Source organism: Phyllobates terribilis, unplaced genomic scaffold (genome assembly GCF_046119375.1).
Source record: "Phyllobates terribilis strain yellow unplaced genomic scaffold, ASM4611937v1 Scaffold_14__1_contigs__length_39327217, whole genome shotgun sequence".
Lineage (NCBI taxonomy): Eukaryota > Metazoa > Chordata > Amphibia > Anura > Dendrobatidae > Phyllobates > Phyllobates terribilis.
This window is the reverse complement of record NW_027362774.1, coordinates 19,699,428-19,718,069: the sequence shown is the minus strand read 5'-3', so window position 1 is coordinate 19,718,069 and position 18,642 is coordinate 19,699,428. Positions and strand designations below refer to the sequence as shown.

At 44.4% G+C, this 18,642-nt stretch overlaps 1 protein-coding gene across 1 annotated transcript; it reads left to right on the top strand.

The window, feature by feature from the left end:
• The first annotated feature begins 423 nt into the window (after positions 1 to 423).
• Positions 424 to 18,064, top strand: CIBAR2 (CBY1 interacting BAR domain containing 2). Its single transcript, XM_073659735.1, has 8 exons — positions 424 to 580; positions 1,555 to 1,789; positions 3,495 to 3,563; positions 4,186 to 4,287; positions 14,833 to 14,943; positions 15,197 to 15,310; positions 15,427 to 15,531; positions 16,803 to 18,064. Exons 1-8 carry the CDS (start codon positions 561 to 563, stop codon positions 16,932 to 16,934), a joined length of 888 nt encoding a protein of 295 aa, XP_073515836.1. The 5' UTR covers positions 424 to 560; the 3' UTR covers positions 16,935 to 18,064.
• The last annotated feature ends 578 nt before the right edge of the window (positions 18,065 to 18,642 follow it).

Here is an 18,642-nt window from a genome sequence, read left to right as displayed (position 1 = left end):
CCCAGCTTGTAGTAATGGTCCCATCCTGGTCCCCATCTTGTAGTAATGGCTTATGGTGGTCCCTAACTTGTAGGAGCAGGCTGCAATCATTACTGGGGCTCCAGTGCCTGCGGGCCGCATTAAGCAGCCTCAGGGGCCGCATGTGGCCCTCGGGCCACGTGTTTGAGACCCCTGATGTGGGGTGTAGTAGAGTATCACACGTGATGGGATTAGATACACAACTCAGCAGACAGGATCACATTTAGGATTAGATACAGCAGACACTGTGTTACTTTTTCCCCTCTTGATACAATTGGTTACATTTTATTGTGGTAACTTAACCCCTTTGCTGCCGCTTTAGCTTTGTTTCTAGTTGCTCAGGCATTTAAAGGGCCAGCTGGTGTTGCAGGGGCCCCTCCCTGCTGATGTGTGTGCAGCTCCCTGGAGACTGTGGTTGCCTCCAGGACTCTTCTGTTTTGTTTGTTACTATGGAGCAGGAGAGACGCTGCAGAAGAAGAGGAGCTGCAGCAGGAAGACACTGAGCCCCCACTGCATGAGAGGCCACAGCACAGACCCCCAGGATGAACATCGTGCTGTCCAGGTGAGATGTGCCCCCAGCAGGGCACAGACCTTGTCCTGGGGCAGATCTGCAGGGGGCATACCCCTGGTGCCAGCTCTGGAGGATGGGGGCAGCAATGCATGTGATACAATTGTATCTGTGTGGACAATGCTCTGGACATCAGCTGCACAATTTGACTCTTTGTTACAATGTATCAGGCTTTGTTCCTCAGATATTTCTCAGCTGAGGGTTTGTTCTTATTGTATTACTTGGATGTAAAGTGTTTTTTTTTCCTTTCACTGTCAGCAGTCAGAGGTATTAATGTCTCCATATATTTATTTAAAAGCTGCCGATGTTTCCATGCCCTTTATTGCTCCACTATTAAAATGTTTGTTCCCCCCTCCTCATAGATAAGCGGCACCTGCTCCTATATCTTCTATACCAGTCCCATTTGCAATCAGACTAGTTGGACCTGAGGATCACATCCTACTCTATTGACCCTCCAACTGCACCCAGGCTCGGACCGGCCCTCGGGGGAGCAGGTGAATCCCCCGGTGGGCCCCTGTGCAGAAGTTAGGGTTGCAGGACACTTGCTGCCCTTGTCAGTGAATGTTGCATTATCTCATCAACCAGTTTATTGTTGCTTGGAAGAAAAGGCAAATTTGTTAACAGGGGTCCGGTAATATTGCTGAATGTGGCCCCGAGAATCAGTCACTGGTGGGCCTTTTACACTCCAGTCTGACGCTGCCCGTACCGCTCTTCTTTCATGTACCAGCGAGGCGGTAATTTCCGATAATGGCGTTCTGTGCGGGTTGTGATCGCCGCTGATCATTGTGTCCTCCACTCATCTGCAGGCAATTCCATAGGTTGTACACAGAGGGGCGCTATATGCCTCATACCTGTAATATCTACCTTAACCCTTTAGGTGCTGCAGCCTTGTGTGGTCCAGCCGTGTCACTTAGGAAATATTGAGTGTTGGGTGAAACACTTCATCCTCCTTCCCTTCCTTTCTGCAGAGATGCTCAGGTCAAGATCATGGAGACCACGGTGTCCAACGCGGAGCATTATTTCGGACAGTTTTGCTCCATACTGGCCTCATATACCCGCAAAACGGCCAAACTGCGGGACAAGGCGGACGAGCTCGTCAAGCAACTCATCGACTTCGGAAACACGGAGAACCCTGAACTGAGGAGCGCCATGAAAAACATGGCGGAGGAGATGGCGAAGATCCAGGACTACAGACATGCGCAGGTATGGTCAGTATGGTGGCCTAGTGGTTAGCATGGTACTATATATAAGGCAGCAGGGTGGCTTTGCATCACTGGGTTCCTGGGTTCAAATCCCACCAAGGACGACATCTCTAAGGAGTTTGTATGTTCTCCCCGTGTTTGCCTCGGTTTCCTCCCACACTCCAGATACAGACTGATAGGGAATGTAGATTGTGAGCCCCAATGGGGACAGTGATGATGTCTGCACAGTGCTGTGAAACATGGTGGCGCTATATAAGTGAGTAGAATAAATAATAATAATGCAGTAAATCCCTAGCGATATTGGGGTAACCTGAACTTTCTGGAGCCCAATGCAAATTCAGTACTAGGACCCCCACCTAGTATGTGGCAGAAAAGCTTTGGCCCTCTGACTGCAGTTTTTGCACCCCTGGTAGACCCCAATCAAACTGTTTGATCAGGCCACTAATTAGGGAAGTTGCCAAAAAGTAGGTGCTGTCCACGCCACGGTGAATTCAGCGCCACTCCTGTCTACTGGTTGTGTCTGGTATTGCAGCTGTGCCCCATTTACTTCAATGAGGCTGAGGTGCAATACCAGACACAACCTGTAGACGGGGCCGCAATATTTTTGGAAGAAAGCGGCTATGTTTTTCTAATCCTGTACAACCCTGATGAGGCACCGATGATTGTCGCAGCCTGTCCTTATCGGTGGCAGTATGGATCGTTTGCTGCACACAGTGTCGTTACGTGGCGGTGGTCCTCATGGGGTGTTGTATGTGGCTCCTCTGCCGCAGTTAGGGGTGAAATGGGCGAGCAAAGCTCCATCCTAAATCAGAAAGCGGCCGCTGCAGCGGTTATGTCTGCGCACCTCAGTTATGGGAGCGCCGCGGCGCTGCGATCGTCTCCCGGAGCCTCATCTCCATATTCGGAGCTCCTTAATCCTCAAAGCCATAATCTGCATGTAATGATTTCAGCTCCTGCTCGCCGCACGATGACCTTTGCTGGGTAATTTGAAACACAGAAGCGCGTTAATGAATCAAACCCGCTGGCAGCTAAATGATCTCTCGACAGGAAGGAGGGCCGAGCACAGAGGTGAGGGCAGCCTCGCAACCTTCTTAATTAGCCAGTTTTCCTGGAAACAAGACTGCCGGCGAGCTAATGATTTACTCGTTAATTGCTGGCTGCCGATCACTGGGGAGGGTTCTGCGGCCCGGTCATGTTCCCATCATCAATAAGGCCCTTTACATTACATCCTGGCGGATGGCGCGAAACGCGCTGGATGTGGAAACTTCCCTATTACATTGGGATATATAGAGACAGTGGTGTAAGGCCGCCTGGAGGAGGTGGAGCAGCTCAAGGAGACATTGTGATTGGATGACGTTGGTGAAATGCGCTGGTATCGTTCGCGTTTCATGGCGGCCATAATGGCCAATACATGATCTCTATCCGATCGCCAGGAATACTTGTTACCTATAGGCTACATATTCCCAGTATTAAAGGAGGGAAATCAAAGCCCGAAACGTGAAAAAGAACCACTATTGGGCCAGTGCAGCGCTTTCACATCAGATATTCTTACGAGGGCCCCACGAGCGCACAGGGGCCCAGATTGGGGTCATTCCCTGAGGTTACTGTCCACATTTAGATTTTGACCAGTGAATGTTGCAGACTCCATTGTGCTCAGCTCTTTGTCGGACCCCTCCCTGTGTCATCACATATTCTCCGCTCTGTAGGTGGAGAGACTAGAAACCAAAGTCGTGACCCCGATGAAGGTATACGGACCCCTAATAAAGGAGAAAAGGGTAAGAATTTCTATGTCATTTATCTGAAGTGCGTCATCTGTTACATTGTGTCTTTTCTCTTCTTCATCTTCTTCCTTTTTCATTCTGCATCTTCATCTTTTCATTTTCTACCTTCTTTCCCTTCTCTTCTTCTCTCCTTCCTTCCTCTTGTGTCTTTTCTTCCTCTTACTTCTGACTTTTTCTTTGCATCTTCCATATCCCTTCTTTTTCATTCTTTCCTACATTTTCTTCTTTTTCTTTTCCCTACTCATCTTCCTCCTTCTCTTCAACTTCCCCTTACTCCTATTCTTCCTTTCTTTTTTTTCTTTTTTTCCTTTTCTTATTCGCCTTTGCATCATCATCATCATCTTTTCTCTTCTTCCTTGTTTTCCTTCTATTCATTATCTCATCCTCCTTTTTTTTTCTCTTTTTCTTCCTGCTTTTCCTGGTCTTTCGCCTCTTCTTTTTTTGTTTTTCTCTTCTTCCTCCTTTCTCCTCTCTTCTACCTCCGCTTCTTGCCCTGTTCCCTCCTCTTTTCATCTTTCTTTATATTGTTTGTTCTCTTCTTCTTCCTCCTTTCTTTTATACTTCTTATGTTCGTCTTCCAAATTGTCTTTCTATTTTTTCTTCTTCCTTCTCTCAGGCAGAAATAAAGAAATTCAACACTGTGAGGAACAAGGAAATAAAAGAGCTGCAGAAGTTGGAGAAGTTGCGGCACAGGGCGCCGTCCGACCGTCACATGATTGTATCCTGTACATGCTACAATGTATCACTTAGTAACATAAGAAATGAGAAACCCGTCCAATAATGCACTGAGGCCACACGACTAAAGCCAGATGCAATCTGCAGAGTGTCATGAGACTTGTAGTTCCTCAGACACTGTTCACCTGTAGATATAGGAGTTGTATATATAACATGCAGTAACTGCGTATAGCCGCCATGCTTTCTATGTGGCCCTTGAAGGGTTGGGGCCCAGCTCAGGTGGCCGATGGGTGATGATCCTGCACAGGCATCAGAGTATTAAACATGTGCAGTGGGAGGTCTTCATGTCCTTCACTAGAGGATCAGATCTCCCTAGGGGTAATATTGGGGGTGATCACTCCTGTGAGATTTGCTCCTTGACTCCATCATCCAGTCTCAGGTGAGTGTCTAATACTAAGTAATATCTGATGAGCAGGAAAGAGACGATCTGTACCAGAGTGATCGTCAGCTCCTGGACCAAGTCCGCAGCCCTCCTACATAGCCTGGAGTCCACATGTCCATTGGATGAGTAAAGAGAATGTATAATGTATAGCGTCCTTCTATCAGATAGAAATGCACCTTCTTATGTACAGCTGGTATAACCTGGGTATATCCTGTATATAATTATATATATACAGCTGGTATAACCTGGGCATCTCCTGTATATAATTATATATGTACAGCTGGTATAACCTGGGTATATCCTGTATATAATTATATATATATACAGCTGGTATAACCTGGGCATCTCCTGTATATAATTATATATGTACAGCTGGTATAACCTGGGCATCTCCTGTATATAATTATATATGTACAGCCGGTATAACCTGGGTATCTCCTGTATATAATTATATATGTACAGCTGGTATAACCTGGGTATCTCCTGTATATAATTATATATGTACAGCTGGTATAACCTGGGTATATCCTGTATATAATTATATATATACAGCTGGTATAACCTGGGCATCTCCTGTATATAATTATATATGTACAGCTGGTATAACCTGGGCATCTCCTGTATATAATTATATATGTACAGCTGGTATAACCTGGGCATCTCCTGTATATAATTATATATGTACAGCTGGTATAACCTGGGCATCTCCTGTATATAATGATATATGTACAGCTGGTATAACCTGAGCATCTCCTGTATATAATTATATATGTACAGCTGGTATAACCTGGGCATCTCCTGTATATAATGATATATGTACAGCTGGTATAACCTGGGCATCTCCTGTATATAATTATATATGTACAGCTGGTATAACCTGGGCATCTCCTGTATATAATTACATATGTACAGCTGGTATAACCTGAGCATCTCCTGTATATAATTATATATGTACAGCTGGTATAACCTGGGCATCTCCTGTATATAATTATATATGTACAGCTGGTATAACCTGGGCATCTCCTGTATATAATTATATATGTACAGCTGGTATAACCTGGGCATCTCCTGTATATAATTATATATGTACAGCTGGTATAACCTGGGCATCTCCTGTATATAATTATATATGTACAGCTGGTATAACCTGGGCATCTCCTGTATATAATGATATATGTACAGCTGGTATAACCTGGGCATCTCCTGTATATAATGATATATGTACAGCTGGTATAACCTGGGCATCTCCTGTATATAATGATATATGTACAGCCGGTATAACCTGGGCATCTCCTGTATATAATTATATATGTACAGCCGGTATATCCTGGGCATCTCCTGTATATAATTATATATGTACAGCCGGTATAACCTGGGCATCTCCTGTATATAATTATATATGTACAGCTGGTATAACCTGGGCATCTCCTGTATATAATTATATATGTACAGCCGGTATAACCTGGGCATCTCCTGTATATAATTATATATGTACAGCCGGTATAACCTGAGCATCTCCTGTATATAATTACATATGTACAGCTGGTATAACCTGAGCATCTCCTGTATATAATTATATATGTACAGCTGGTATAACCTGGGCATCTCCTGTATATAATTATATATGTACAGCTGGTATAACATGGGCATCTGCTGTATATAATTATATATGTACAGCTGGTATAACCTGGGCATCTCCTGTATATAATTATATATGTACAGCTGGTATAACCTGGGCATCTCCTGTATATAATTATATATGTACAGCTGGTATAACCTAGGCATCTCCTGTATATAATGATATATGTACAGCTGGTATAACCTGGGCATCTCCTGTATATAATGATATATGTACAGCTGGTATAACCTGAGCATCTCCTGTATATAATTATATATGTACAGCTGGTATAACCTGGGCATCTCCTGTATATAATTATATATGTACAGCTGGTATAACCTGGGCATCTCCTGTATATAATTATATATGTACAGCTGGTTAACCCGGGCATCTCCTGTATAGATTTATATATGTACATCTGGTATAACCTGGGCATCGCCTGTATATAATGATATATGTACAGCTGGTATAACCTGGGCATCTCCTGTATATAATGATATATGTACAGCTGGTATAACCTGGGCATCTCCTGTATATAATGATATATGTACAGCTGGTATAACCTGGGCATCTCCTGAATATAATGATATATGTACAGCTGGCATAACCTGGGTATCTCCTGTATATAATTATATATGTACAGCTGGTATAACCTGGGCATCTCCTGTATATAATGATATATGTACAGCTGGTATAAACTGGGTATCTCCTGTATATAATTATATATGTACAGCTGGTATAACCTGGGCATCTCCTGTATATAATGATATATGTACAGCTGGTATAACCTGGGCATCTCCTGTATACAATGATATATGTACAGCTGGTATAACCTGGGCATCTCCTGTATATAATTATATATGTACAGCTAGTATAACCTGGGCATCCCCCGTATATAATGATATATGTACAGCTGGTATAACCTGGGCATCCCCCGTATATAATGATATATGTACAGCCGGTATAACCTGGGCATCTCCTGTATATAATTATATATGTACAGCTGGTATAACCTGAGCATCTCCTGTATATAATTATATATGTACAGCTGGTATAACCTGGGCATCCCCCGTATATAATGATATATGTACAGCTGGTATAACCTGGGCATCCCCCGTATATAATGATATATGTACAGCCGGTATAACCTGGGCATCTCCTGTATATAATGATATATGTACAGCTGGTATAACCTGGGCATCTCCTGTATATAATGATATATGTACAGCTGGTATAACCTGGGCATCTCCTGTATATAATGATATATGTACAGCTGGTATAACCTGGGTATCTCCTGTATATAATTATATATGTACAGCTGGTATAACCTGGGCATCCCCCGTATATAATGATATATGTACAGCTGGTATAACCTGGGCATCTCCTGTATATAATGATATATGTACAGCCGGTATAACCTGGGCATCCCCCGTATATAATGATATATATACAGCTGGTATAACGTGAGCTTGGCCCCTTTCTATCCCTTTTACAGCACACACAGAATGGCGGTTTTTTTCGGATGAAATCTTTGTAGATAATACGGTTTCTTTCTTGGCGTTGACCTTCGCTGCCGCTGGAACATGAGACCAAACGAGTGAGAATTACCAGATAATAATAGTTCATTATGGCTGGCTCCTAATCTCCCGCTTGTTACATTTCCATTATCGGCCGGTGTGCCGACTCTTCACCCGCGGTCCAGGGATCCTCACTCCGATGAGTCACATTTAATTTCCCGGCTATTATCAGACACTTTACAGCTGTAACCATAATATAAGCCTCATTTAAAGGGGCCGAACATAAATAAATTCCTACATCTAGAGCGCATGTAAAGAAAACCGTAAACTGTCGTCATGCGGGCGATCCCAGCGAGGCGCTGCAAACCTCATAGTGTGGGTGTTGTCTGAAGCGTCCAATCGGATTCCAGCTGTCAGTGTTCTAGCATTTGATTGGTTGTTGTGAGTCACTCCTCCACAGCACCGCCACCTACAGGCGGGACGCACTCCTTACAGCTCAGTCCAGGATTTCTAGGGACTTTACAGTGTAAATTCATAGTATATTCACGCTCATTATTTCTGTCCTTTTTTGTTGCTTTTCAGTCTTCCAATGACGTCCAAAACAAGGTAACCTGCGCCATGTGCAGCACATCTGGTCTAAGTCACGTACATAACCATGACCTGGTGTCCTGCATTAGAGGTGTGAAGCCCCCGGGGAGCACTGCAGACAGTCAGCGGCTCTGCAGACAGTCAGCGGCTCATTGCACCTGTACGGGATGACTTATTCCAGCTGCCACGTTCTGTCAGTGCTGTAGAGATGCCGAGGCCAAATTGTGACTCTCGAGCTGTTACATGACTGCAGCTCTCGGCTTTAGGAGTTACAGTCTAGCAACAGCAGGAGAGCGCAGCTGGGGGGTCTCGGATGTAGATATTTGACCCCTCAGTCATCACTTTCACAACTATTCATTATTGCACTTAAAGTAAAGAGAAACAATATGGCGGCATTAACGCCGTCCACAAATTTTACATGAAGGAAGTTGTGAAAATGATAATTTGGCCTGCGGCTGTCGGTTTAAGGCTATAGTTTGCCTGACCACTGCTTTAGCTTTTACTGCCTTTTCCATGCTGCTTGTGGAGCTGCAAGTTCAGAGCTCGGTGGGTGTTGCCTGTGAAGCTGCTCAATCTCTGGGCCAAATGTCTGTGTCTTACCTCTACCCTTCTCTCATACGGACATGTCTAGCATACCAGTCTTACTGTTTTAACTCTGAGGAACTGCATTCTCTAATATGATGCTTGTAGAGCTGCAGGTTCAGAGCTCGGTGGGTGTTGCCTGTGAGTCTGCTCAATCTTTGTGCCAAATGTCTGTGTCTTACCTCTCCCCTTCTCTCATACAGACATGTCTAGCATATCAGTCTTACTGTTTTAACTGAGGAACTGCATTCTCTAACATGATGCTTGTGGCGCTGCAGGTTCAGAGCCCGGTGGATGTTGCCTGTGAATCTGCTCAATCTTATCACCAAATGTCTGTGTCTACCTCTCCCCTTCCCTCATACAGACATGTCTAGCATATCAGTCTTACTGTTTTAACTCTGAGGATCAGTATATGCTAACATGATGCTTGTAGAGCTGCAGGTTCAGAGCTTAGTGGGTGTTTTCTGTGAAAGTGCTTCCTGTCTTCTATGTGCTGCTGCCCATATGCCTGTGTCTTTACCTCATATCCCACTGTTTCAACCTACATTCTCTGACAACTTGCTTGAGGAGCTGCAGGTAGAAGGCTCTCCCTATTTCTCTCAAACAGACATGGCATGGATACCAGTTTTGCCACTTTTACATTGACGACCCGCATTCTCTCACATGCTGCAGATTCAGAGCTTTGTGGGTGTTACCTGTAAATGTGCTCCCTTTTTTCTTTCAATGCTCTAGGATTTCACTCCTCCGATCTTACACGGATACTGCTTTTGCTCGAGGACCTGCATTCTCTGACTTGCTGCTTGTGGAGCTGCAGGTTCAGAGCCCAGTGGAGCCAATTCCCCTCTGCTCTCAGTGCTGTAGCCCATATATCTGGCTCTTACTTCCAGGACCTGTGTATTATCTGATGTGCTGCTTGTGGAGCTGCAGGCTCAGAGCTCAGTGGGCATTACCTGTAAATCTGTTCTCATTCCATGCAGTGATCAAGAAAATTTTATCAAAGTGTAAGAAAATAAATCATTCGATTTAAGATCAGACTAAGCACAGGGTTATAGCCTGTAACTATACAGCTACTGCATACGCCTGAAGTCTGCATAGCGGCTACATGCATAACGCAGCAAGAGACTTGCAGTATTCTTCATTTTTCTTTAAATACATTGCAGTGAACTAAAATGGATATAAACCTGCATTCAGCCTGTAGTATCTCTTCTCAATCTATGGCACAGCGCCCCTGGTGGTCAGATTATAGTATCCTCAGTATATTTTCCAGGTTACCTTGAAATGGAAACAAGAGTTCACAGTATTTAAAAATGATAGAAAACAACGTAATTCCTGATAAATTGCAATTTTATTCCCTTGGTACAAACAAGATCTGTGTAATCGTATCACACGTTCACGGCTTCGTTAACAGCGCAGCTCCGGCTTCTCTGATAATTAATGAGACAAGACCACCAGAGATTTACACCACGGCGGTCAGCACCATCGTTTACATTATATATCTAGTATTTAGTGATACGGAGCATGCTGGTATAACCCGGGAATCTCCTGTATATAATTATATATGTACAGCCGGTATAACCTGGGCGTCTCCTGTATATAATTATATATGTACAGCCGGTATAACCTGGGCGTCTCCTGTATATAATTATATGTGTACAGCTGGTATAACCTGGGCGTCTCCTGCATATAATTATATATGTACAGCTGGTATAACCTGAGCATCTCCTGTATATAATTATATATATACAGCTGGTATAACCTGGGCGTCTCCTGTATATAATTATATATGTACAGCTGGTATAACCTGGGCGTCTCCTGTATATAATTATATATGTACAGCCGGTATAACCTGGGCGTCTCCTGCATATAATTATATATGTACAGCTGGTATAACCTGGGCGTCTCCTGCATATAATTATATATGTACAGCCGGTATAACCTGGGCGTCTCCTGCATATAATTATATATGTACAGCTGGTATAACCTGAGCATCTCCTGTATATAATTATATATATACAGCTGGTATAACCTGGGCGTCTCCTGTATATAATTATATATGTACAGCTGGTATAACCTGGGTATCTCCTGTATATAATTATATATGTACAGCTGGCATAACCTGGGCGTCTCCTGTATATAATTATATATGTACAGCTGGTATAACCTGGGCATCTCCTGTATATAATTATATATGTACAGCTGGTATAACCTGGGCGTCTCCTGTATTTAATTATATATGTACAGCTGGTATAACCTGGGCATCTCCTGTATATAATTATATATGTACAGCTGGTATAACCTGGGCGTCTCCTGTATATAATTATATATGTACAGCCGGTATAACCTGGGCGTCTCCTGTATATAATTATATATGTACAGCTGGTATAACCTGGGCATCTTCTGTATATAATTATATATGTACAGCCGGTATAACCTGGGCGTCTCCTGTATATAATTATATATGTACAGCCGCTATAACCTGGGCATCTCCTGTATATAATTATATATGTACGGCTGGTATAACCTGGGCATCTCCTGTATATAATTATATATGTACAGATGGTATAACCTGGGCATCTCCTGTATATAATTATGTACAGCTGATATAACCTGGGCATCTCCTGTATATAATTATATATGTACCGATGGTATAACCTGGGCATCTCCTGTATATAATTATATATGTACAGCTGGTATAACCTGGGCATCTCCTGTATATAATTATATATGTACAGCTGGTATAACCTGGGCGTCTCCTGTATATAATTATATATGTACAGCCGGTATAACGTGGGCATCTCCTGTATATAATTATATATGTACAGCCGGTATAACGTGGGCATCTCCTGTATATAATTATATACAGTACAGACCAAAAGTTTGGACACACCTCATTTAAATATTTTTCTGTATTTTCATGACTATGAAAATTGTTCATTCACACTGAAGGCATCAAAACTATGAATTACCACATGTGGAATTATATACTTAACAAAAAAGTGTGAAACAACTGAAAATATGTCTTATATTCTAGGGTCTTCACAGTAGCCACCTTTTGCTTTGATGACTGCTTTGCACACTCTTGGCATTCTCTTGATGAGCTTCAGGAGGTAGTCACCGGAAATGGTTTTCACTTCACAGGTTTGCCCTGTCAGGGTTAATAAGTGGGATTTATTGCCTTATAAATGGGGTTGGGACCATCAGTTGTGTTGTGCAGAAGTCTGGTGGATACACAGCTGATAGTCCTACTGAATAGACTGTTAGAATTTGTATTATGGCAAGAAAAAAGCAGCTAAGTAAAGAAAAACGAGTGGCCATCATTACTTTAAGAAATGAAGGTCAGTCAGTCCGAAAAATTGGGCAAACTTTGAAAGTGTCCCCAAGTGCAGTTGCAAAAACCATCAAGTGCTACAAAGAAACTGGCTCACATAAGGACCGCCCCAGGAAAGGAAGACCAAGAGTCACCTCTGCTTCTGAGGATAAGTTTATCCGAGTCACCAGCCTCAGAAATCGCAGGATAACAGCAGCTCAGATTAGAGACCAGGTCAATGCCACACAGAGTTCTAGCAGCAGACACATCTCTACAACAACTGTTAAGAGGAGACTTTGTGCAGCAGGCCTTCATGGTAAAATAGCTGCTAGGAAACCACTGCTAAGGACAGGCAACAAGCAGAAGAGACTTGTTTGGGCTAAAGAACACAAGGAATGGACATTAGACCAGTGGAAATCTGTGCTTTGGTCTGATGAGTCCAAATTTGAGATCTTTGGTTCCAACCACCGTGTCTTTGTGCGACGCAGAAAAGGTGAACGGATGGACTCTACATGCCTGGTTCCCACCGTGAAGCATGGAGGAGGAGGTGTGATGGTGTGGGGGGGCTTTGCTGGTGACACTGTTGGGGATTTATTCAAAATTGAAGGCATACTGAACCAGCATGGCTACCACAGCATCTTGCAGCGGCATGCTATTCCATCCGGTTTGCGTTTAGTTGGACCATCATTTATTTTTCAACAGGACAATGACCCCAAACACCTCCAGGCTGTGTAAGGGCTATTTGACCAAGAAGGAGAGTGATGGGGGCTACGCCAGATGACCTGGCCTCCACAGTCACCAGACCTGAACCCAATCGAGATGGTTTTGGGTGAACTGGACCGCAGAGTGAAGGCAAAAGGGCCAACAAGTGCTAAGCATCTCTGGGAACTCCTTCAAGATTGTTGGAAGACCATTTCCGGTGACTACCTCTTGAGGCTCATCAAGAGAATGCCAAGAGTGTGCAAAGCAGTCATCAAAGCAAAAGGTGGCTACTGTGAAGACCCTAGAATATAAGACATATTTTCAGTGGTTTCACACTTTTTTGTTAAGTATATAATTCCACATGTGGTAATTCATAGTTTTGATGCCTTCAGTGTGAATGTACAATTTTCATAGTCATGAAAATACAGAAAAATCTTTAAATGAGAAGGTGTGTCCAAACTTTTGGTCTGTACTGTATGTACAGCTGTATAACCTGGGCATCTCCTGTATATAGTTATATATGTACAGCCGGAATAACCTGGGCATCTCCTGTATATAATTATATATTTGTACAGCTGGTATAACCCGGGCATCTCCTGTATATAATTATATATGTACAGCTGGTATAACCCGGGCATCTCCAGTATATAATTATATATGTACAGCTGGTATAACCCGGGCATCTCCAATATATAGTTATATATATACAGCTGATATAACCTGGGCGTCTCCTATATATAATTATTTATGTGCAGCTGGTATAACCTGGGCATCTCCTGTATATAATTATATATGTACAGCTGGTATAACATGGGCATCTGTATACAGCTGGTATAACCTGTGCTTCTCCTCTGTAGAATACATGTGCAGCTGGGATAACCTGGGTGTCTCCTCTGTAGAATTATATATGTACAGCCGGTATAACCCGGGTATCTCCTGTATATAATTATATATGTAGAGCCGGTATAACCTGGGTATCTCCTGTATATAATTATATATGTACAGCCAGTATAACCCGGGTATCTCCTGTATATAATTATATATGTACAGCCGGTATAATCCGGGCATCCCCTGTATAGAATTATATATGTACAGCTGGTATAACCTGGGTATCTCCTGTATATAATTATATATGTACAGCTAGTATAACCCGGGTATCTCCTGTATATAATTATATATGTACAGCTGGTATAACCTGGGCATTTTCTGTATATAATTATATATGTACAGCCGGTATAACCTGGGCATCTCCTGTATATAATTATATATGTACAGCCGGTATAACCTGGACATCCCCTGTATATAATTATATATGTACAGCTGGTATAACCTGGACATCTCCTGTATATAATTATATATGTACAGCTGGTATAACCTGGGCATGTCCTGTATATAATTATATATGTACAGCCGGTATAACCCGGGCATCCCCTGTATAGAATTATATATGTACAGCCGGTATAACCCGGGTATCTCCTGTATATAATTATATATGTACAGCCGGTATAACCTGGGCATCTCCTGTGTACAATTCTATATGTACAGCTGGTATAACCTGGGCATCTCCTGTATATAATTATACATGTACAGCTGGTATAACCCGGGTATCTCCTGTATATAATTATATATGTACAGCTGGTATAACCTGGGTATCTCCTGTATATAATTATATATGTACAGCTGGTATAACCTGGGCATCTCCTGTATATAATTATACATGTGCAGCCGGTATAACCTGGGCGTCTTCCGTGGCCCTGCAGCGGCTGCAGTCTCAGGGTTTGGTGGTGCCAGGCAGTTTTATCTCTGCCGTCCAGCCACGGTTTCCTTCCTCTTCTCAGGCAGAGTCCAGTGTGCAGAAAGCCTCTGTAGACGCGGCGCGCACCACGCAGCAGCTGGAGGAGATCATCGACAACTTCCAGCAGCAGAAAATCAAGGACATTCAGGTAACGACTGACAACAGGGTGGAGCTTAACTGCTGACTGTTTCTAAGGGAAACCATCAGAGCTCTGTAATTCCCGTCCTTTAGAGCTTGAACAGAATCTTAGAACGGCAGTGAGGACTGACACTAATACCAGTGCAGAAGATCTGTGTTGCTCTGCAGGAAAGCTGGAGCTATCGGGGGGTCTTCACCAGCCGAGGAGTAGTGGAATTTTATTATTTTTAGTAAATTTTGAAATCTTTTTTTTTTTCGTATAGAAAATCTTTTCCGATTTCCTGACGGTGGAGATGATCTTTCACGCCCGAGCGCTGGAGGTTTATACCGACGCCTTCCACGGACTGCAGGAGTGCGACCTGGAGAGAGACATGGAGGTAGCGGGACGCTCGGAGCACGAGGTGGCGGTAGTCCCCCCTGCGGAGGGATGATGGCCGCTCCCCCCCGCGGTTCAGGAAGGGGGATAGTAGTAATCTATTCATTTGTGTCTCAGGATTTTCGGTCAAAGATTCATATAAACACCGGGACACAGGACGCTCGACCCGTCCCCGCCACCAACATCTCCTCCAACGCCACGTGGCAGCACACGAGCAGCACGGTGAGATGGTAGTATTTATCTGTTCTGGGGAAAGCTGGGTGGCAGCCGCCGTGGTGACCACCATAAGGGGTGGAAAAAAACCCTCATACTGAGCTGTGGGGGATTATAAATATTGCCACTTCAGCCTTCACATGGCACACAGATTTCCTAGACCCCTGAATGGCAAAGCTGCTTAGTACTGGAACCGCCATGGGTACCAGTACGGCCCCCGCAGTGCCGGCCATATAGGGATACTGGTGTGACATGCAGGAGCCTGGGAAAGATGGCTGACAACTCTTAGTGCGTCCACCTGCAGCTTCCATACAGGTTGTCACCCAGCTTTTCTTTAAATTCAATCCGGAGGATCAGTCCAAGCTGCAGCTATTGAAGGGTTAAAAAAAGAAAGAAAGAAAGAAGTAAAGTGCCGACATTTCCTGACTTTTCGCCTAAGGACGGTAATAATCCTCTCGGCACGATCGTCCCTCACATGAATCACCGCGCCGGTAAGTGAGAAGGGTTTCAGGAAATTAAAAAACGTGCGACCAAGAGATGGCGGCGCACAGCGTGAAGTCGCGAGAGGCAAGACAAAGACGCAGGACGGCGGCGGCAGATCCGCTGCTCTGGAGGCGGCCGCCCGCTGGGTGTAATTACTGCTCACACGCTGAGGGCCGCAGATCAGCGGATGCATGGAAATTACTGAGCCGCTGTGATCCTCCTCCTCCGCTGCCGAGCTCGCGGCTTGTAGGATCGTGCGGAGCAGGGAGGCGGCACCACTGTCTGTTGGGGGCATTCTCCTTATCCTCAATTCTAATTAGATACGTCCAGATTTTTTATTTTTTTTGCATTTTTCAATGCAAATAAATCTTTCGTTTTGGGTATGCAGCTCCTATGCAGACTTGTGTCACTATAGTGACTGACTCTGTGTAGTTTATATAAACATTTTCCTCTTTTTTTTCTTCATTATTTAGAGAAAGTAGATGAGTAATAAAAGTAATATTGTGTCTTTTACTCCAGTCACAGCCAGAGCTGCATAAAAAACACACATATATATATATATATATATATATATTTATCCCGCTGGCTGTTTTAAAAATGTATCACAATATCTGCACATTCTGCAATCAGACATGTCATTTGTGCAATCTGGAAACCAGCAAAATTCTGGATGCAGCTTTGGATGTGACTAGAGACCTGGTACATATATCTGTACCGCATAAAAAAAAAAATAGAATATATAAAGTAATGAGGACATAATGGGAGTTGTAGTTACAGCTGCGACCTCTCTCTTGCAGAGCCTGGCGAACAGCGTGAAGCGACAGCAGCAAGTGGATGATGAGGATGATAGTGATGAGGAATCGGAGGAGGAGGATGATTATGACTACAGGGAGCGCAGGAACCGGGATTATTCTAGAGTGCGGAAGTAATCAGCGTGATGGCGCTGCTGCCCGGAGGATTAACTCTGGCGGCACCGGTGCGAGGCCGACACTGGTACAATCACTGGAATATACCGGGGGGCCGCCAGAAAAAAATCCCACCCGAGGCATTGACATTGGAAATCCCCGCAGCGCGGCTCCGGATGAAGCAAATTCATCATTTACTGAATTATTCACCATTTTATAAGAGCTCTGCTTGCTGTCAGTGAATGGGAAAATTCTTAATTATTAACCTGATTAAAAATGTAGCCACTTTTCTCACAGCTGAGCGTTTGTTACAATGTATCCAATCTACACAATCCTGTAAACCAGCTGCCTTTTAGGACCCAGCGCCCTTTGTAGTTCTATCCTATGGTGGTCTTTGGTTTATCAGAATCAAAGGGGGTCCCGAGGCTAATATAGAACACGGTGAATACAGCTAAAACCAAACGTATCCTGCTGGAGAGGATTGTCAAGACTGGATACATTGTAACACACCCTCAGCTGTGAGAAGTATTCCGTTTGTACTTTGTACGCAAGTACCAATGACAGCAAGCAGTGGTAGTGAAAATGGTGAACTTCCAGCCGAAGCCGAGCCGTACGTTTCCTTCCGCTCTGTGCAGAGATCTGCCGCCGCAATGGTAACGTTCTGCAGCAGTTTTGGATGTGACTGGAGGACAGAGTGCAGTTTTCTGAATATTCTATGTAGAATTGAGCTATAAATGGATATAAAGGTGTCGATCTGATTGTGTGACGCCTCTGAAGACCTCGCTCTCCGGTTTCCGGACCCCTCCGGCTCCGTTCTGGGGGGGATCTGTCCCAGTCCCGGAGCCCCTCGCAGGAGATCAGAGGCTGTTTATTTTCGGAGGGTTGTAGAAGTTCCTCGCTGATGCTCTGTGTGTATTTTTCTAGTCTGGGACTGAGACGCCGCGCTCGCCAGAATTATGTCTCATGGCGCAAAAGTAATGGCTTCCTGCCCTCCGCGAGGCGGCGGGGGAGGGGCGGCTCTGGAGGTCCGCAGTCTGCAATAATAGAGTGCGGGAGCGGTGTCGTCGCTCTGTGTCAGGAGGGTGGAGAGCAGCCTTGTGCTAAAATTGTACAAAGATTTATTTTGTCATATAGAAATAAATGTATGAGAAGTCGTTTATCTCATTATTGGACAAAAAAAAAGTTACGTGTAAAAATAATTTATTGTAGGAAATTTACAAAAGTAGAAAATGACAAAAGAGGGAAAGAAACCAGCTGCAATCACAGCGGACCCCCAAAAAGTCCCATTATCTTCTATCCGGGGGTCAGTAAATGAGACAATTTGTGGTGAATTTGCAGAAACTTCTTGTTGCTGCCGCTCTCCGCCGTACGTGCCTGTATCTGGAGGCGGCTGCTGCTCTCCGCCATACGTGCCTGTATCTCGAGGCGGCTGCTGCTCTCCGCCATACGTGCCTGTATCTCGAGGCGGCTGCTGCTCTCCGCCATACGTGCCTGTATCTGGAGGCGGCTGCTGCTCTCCGCCGTACGTGCCTGTATCTGGAGGCGGCGGCTGCTCTCCACCGTACATGCCTGTATCTGGAGGCGGCTGCTGCACTCCGCCGTACATGCCTGTATCTGGAGGCGGCGGCTGCACTCCGCCGTACATGCCTGTATCTGAAGGCGGCGGCTGCACTCCGCCGTACATGACTGCATCTGGAGGCGGCGGCTGCACTCCGCCATACGTGCCCGTATC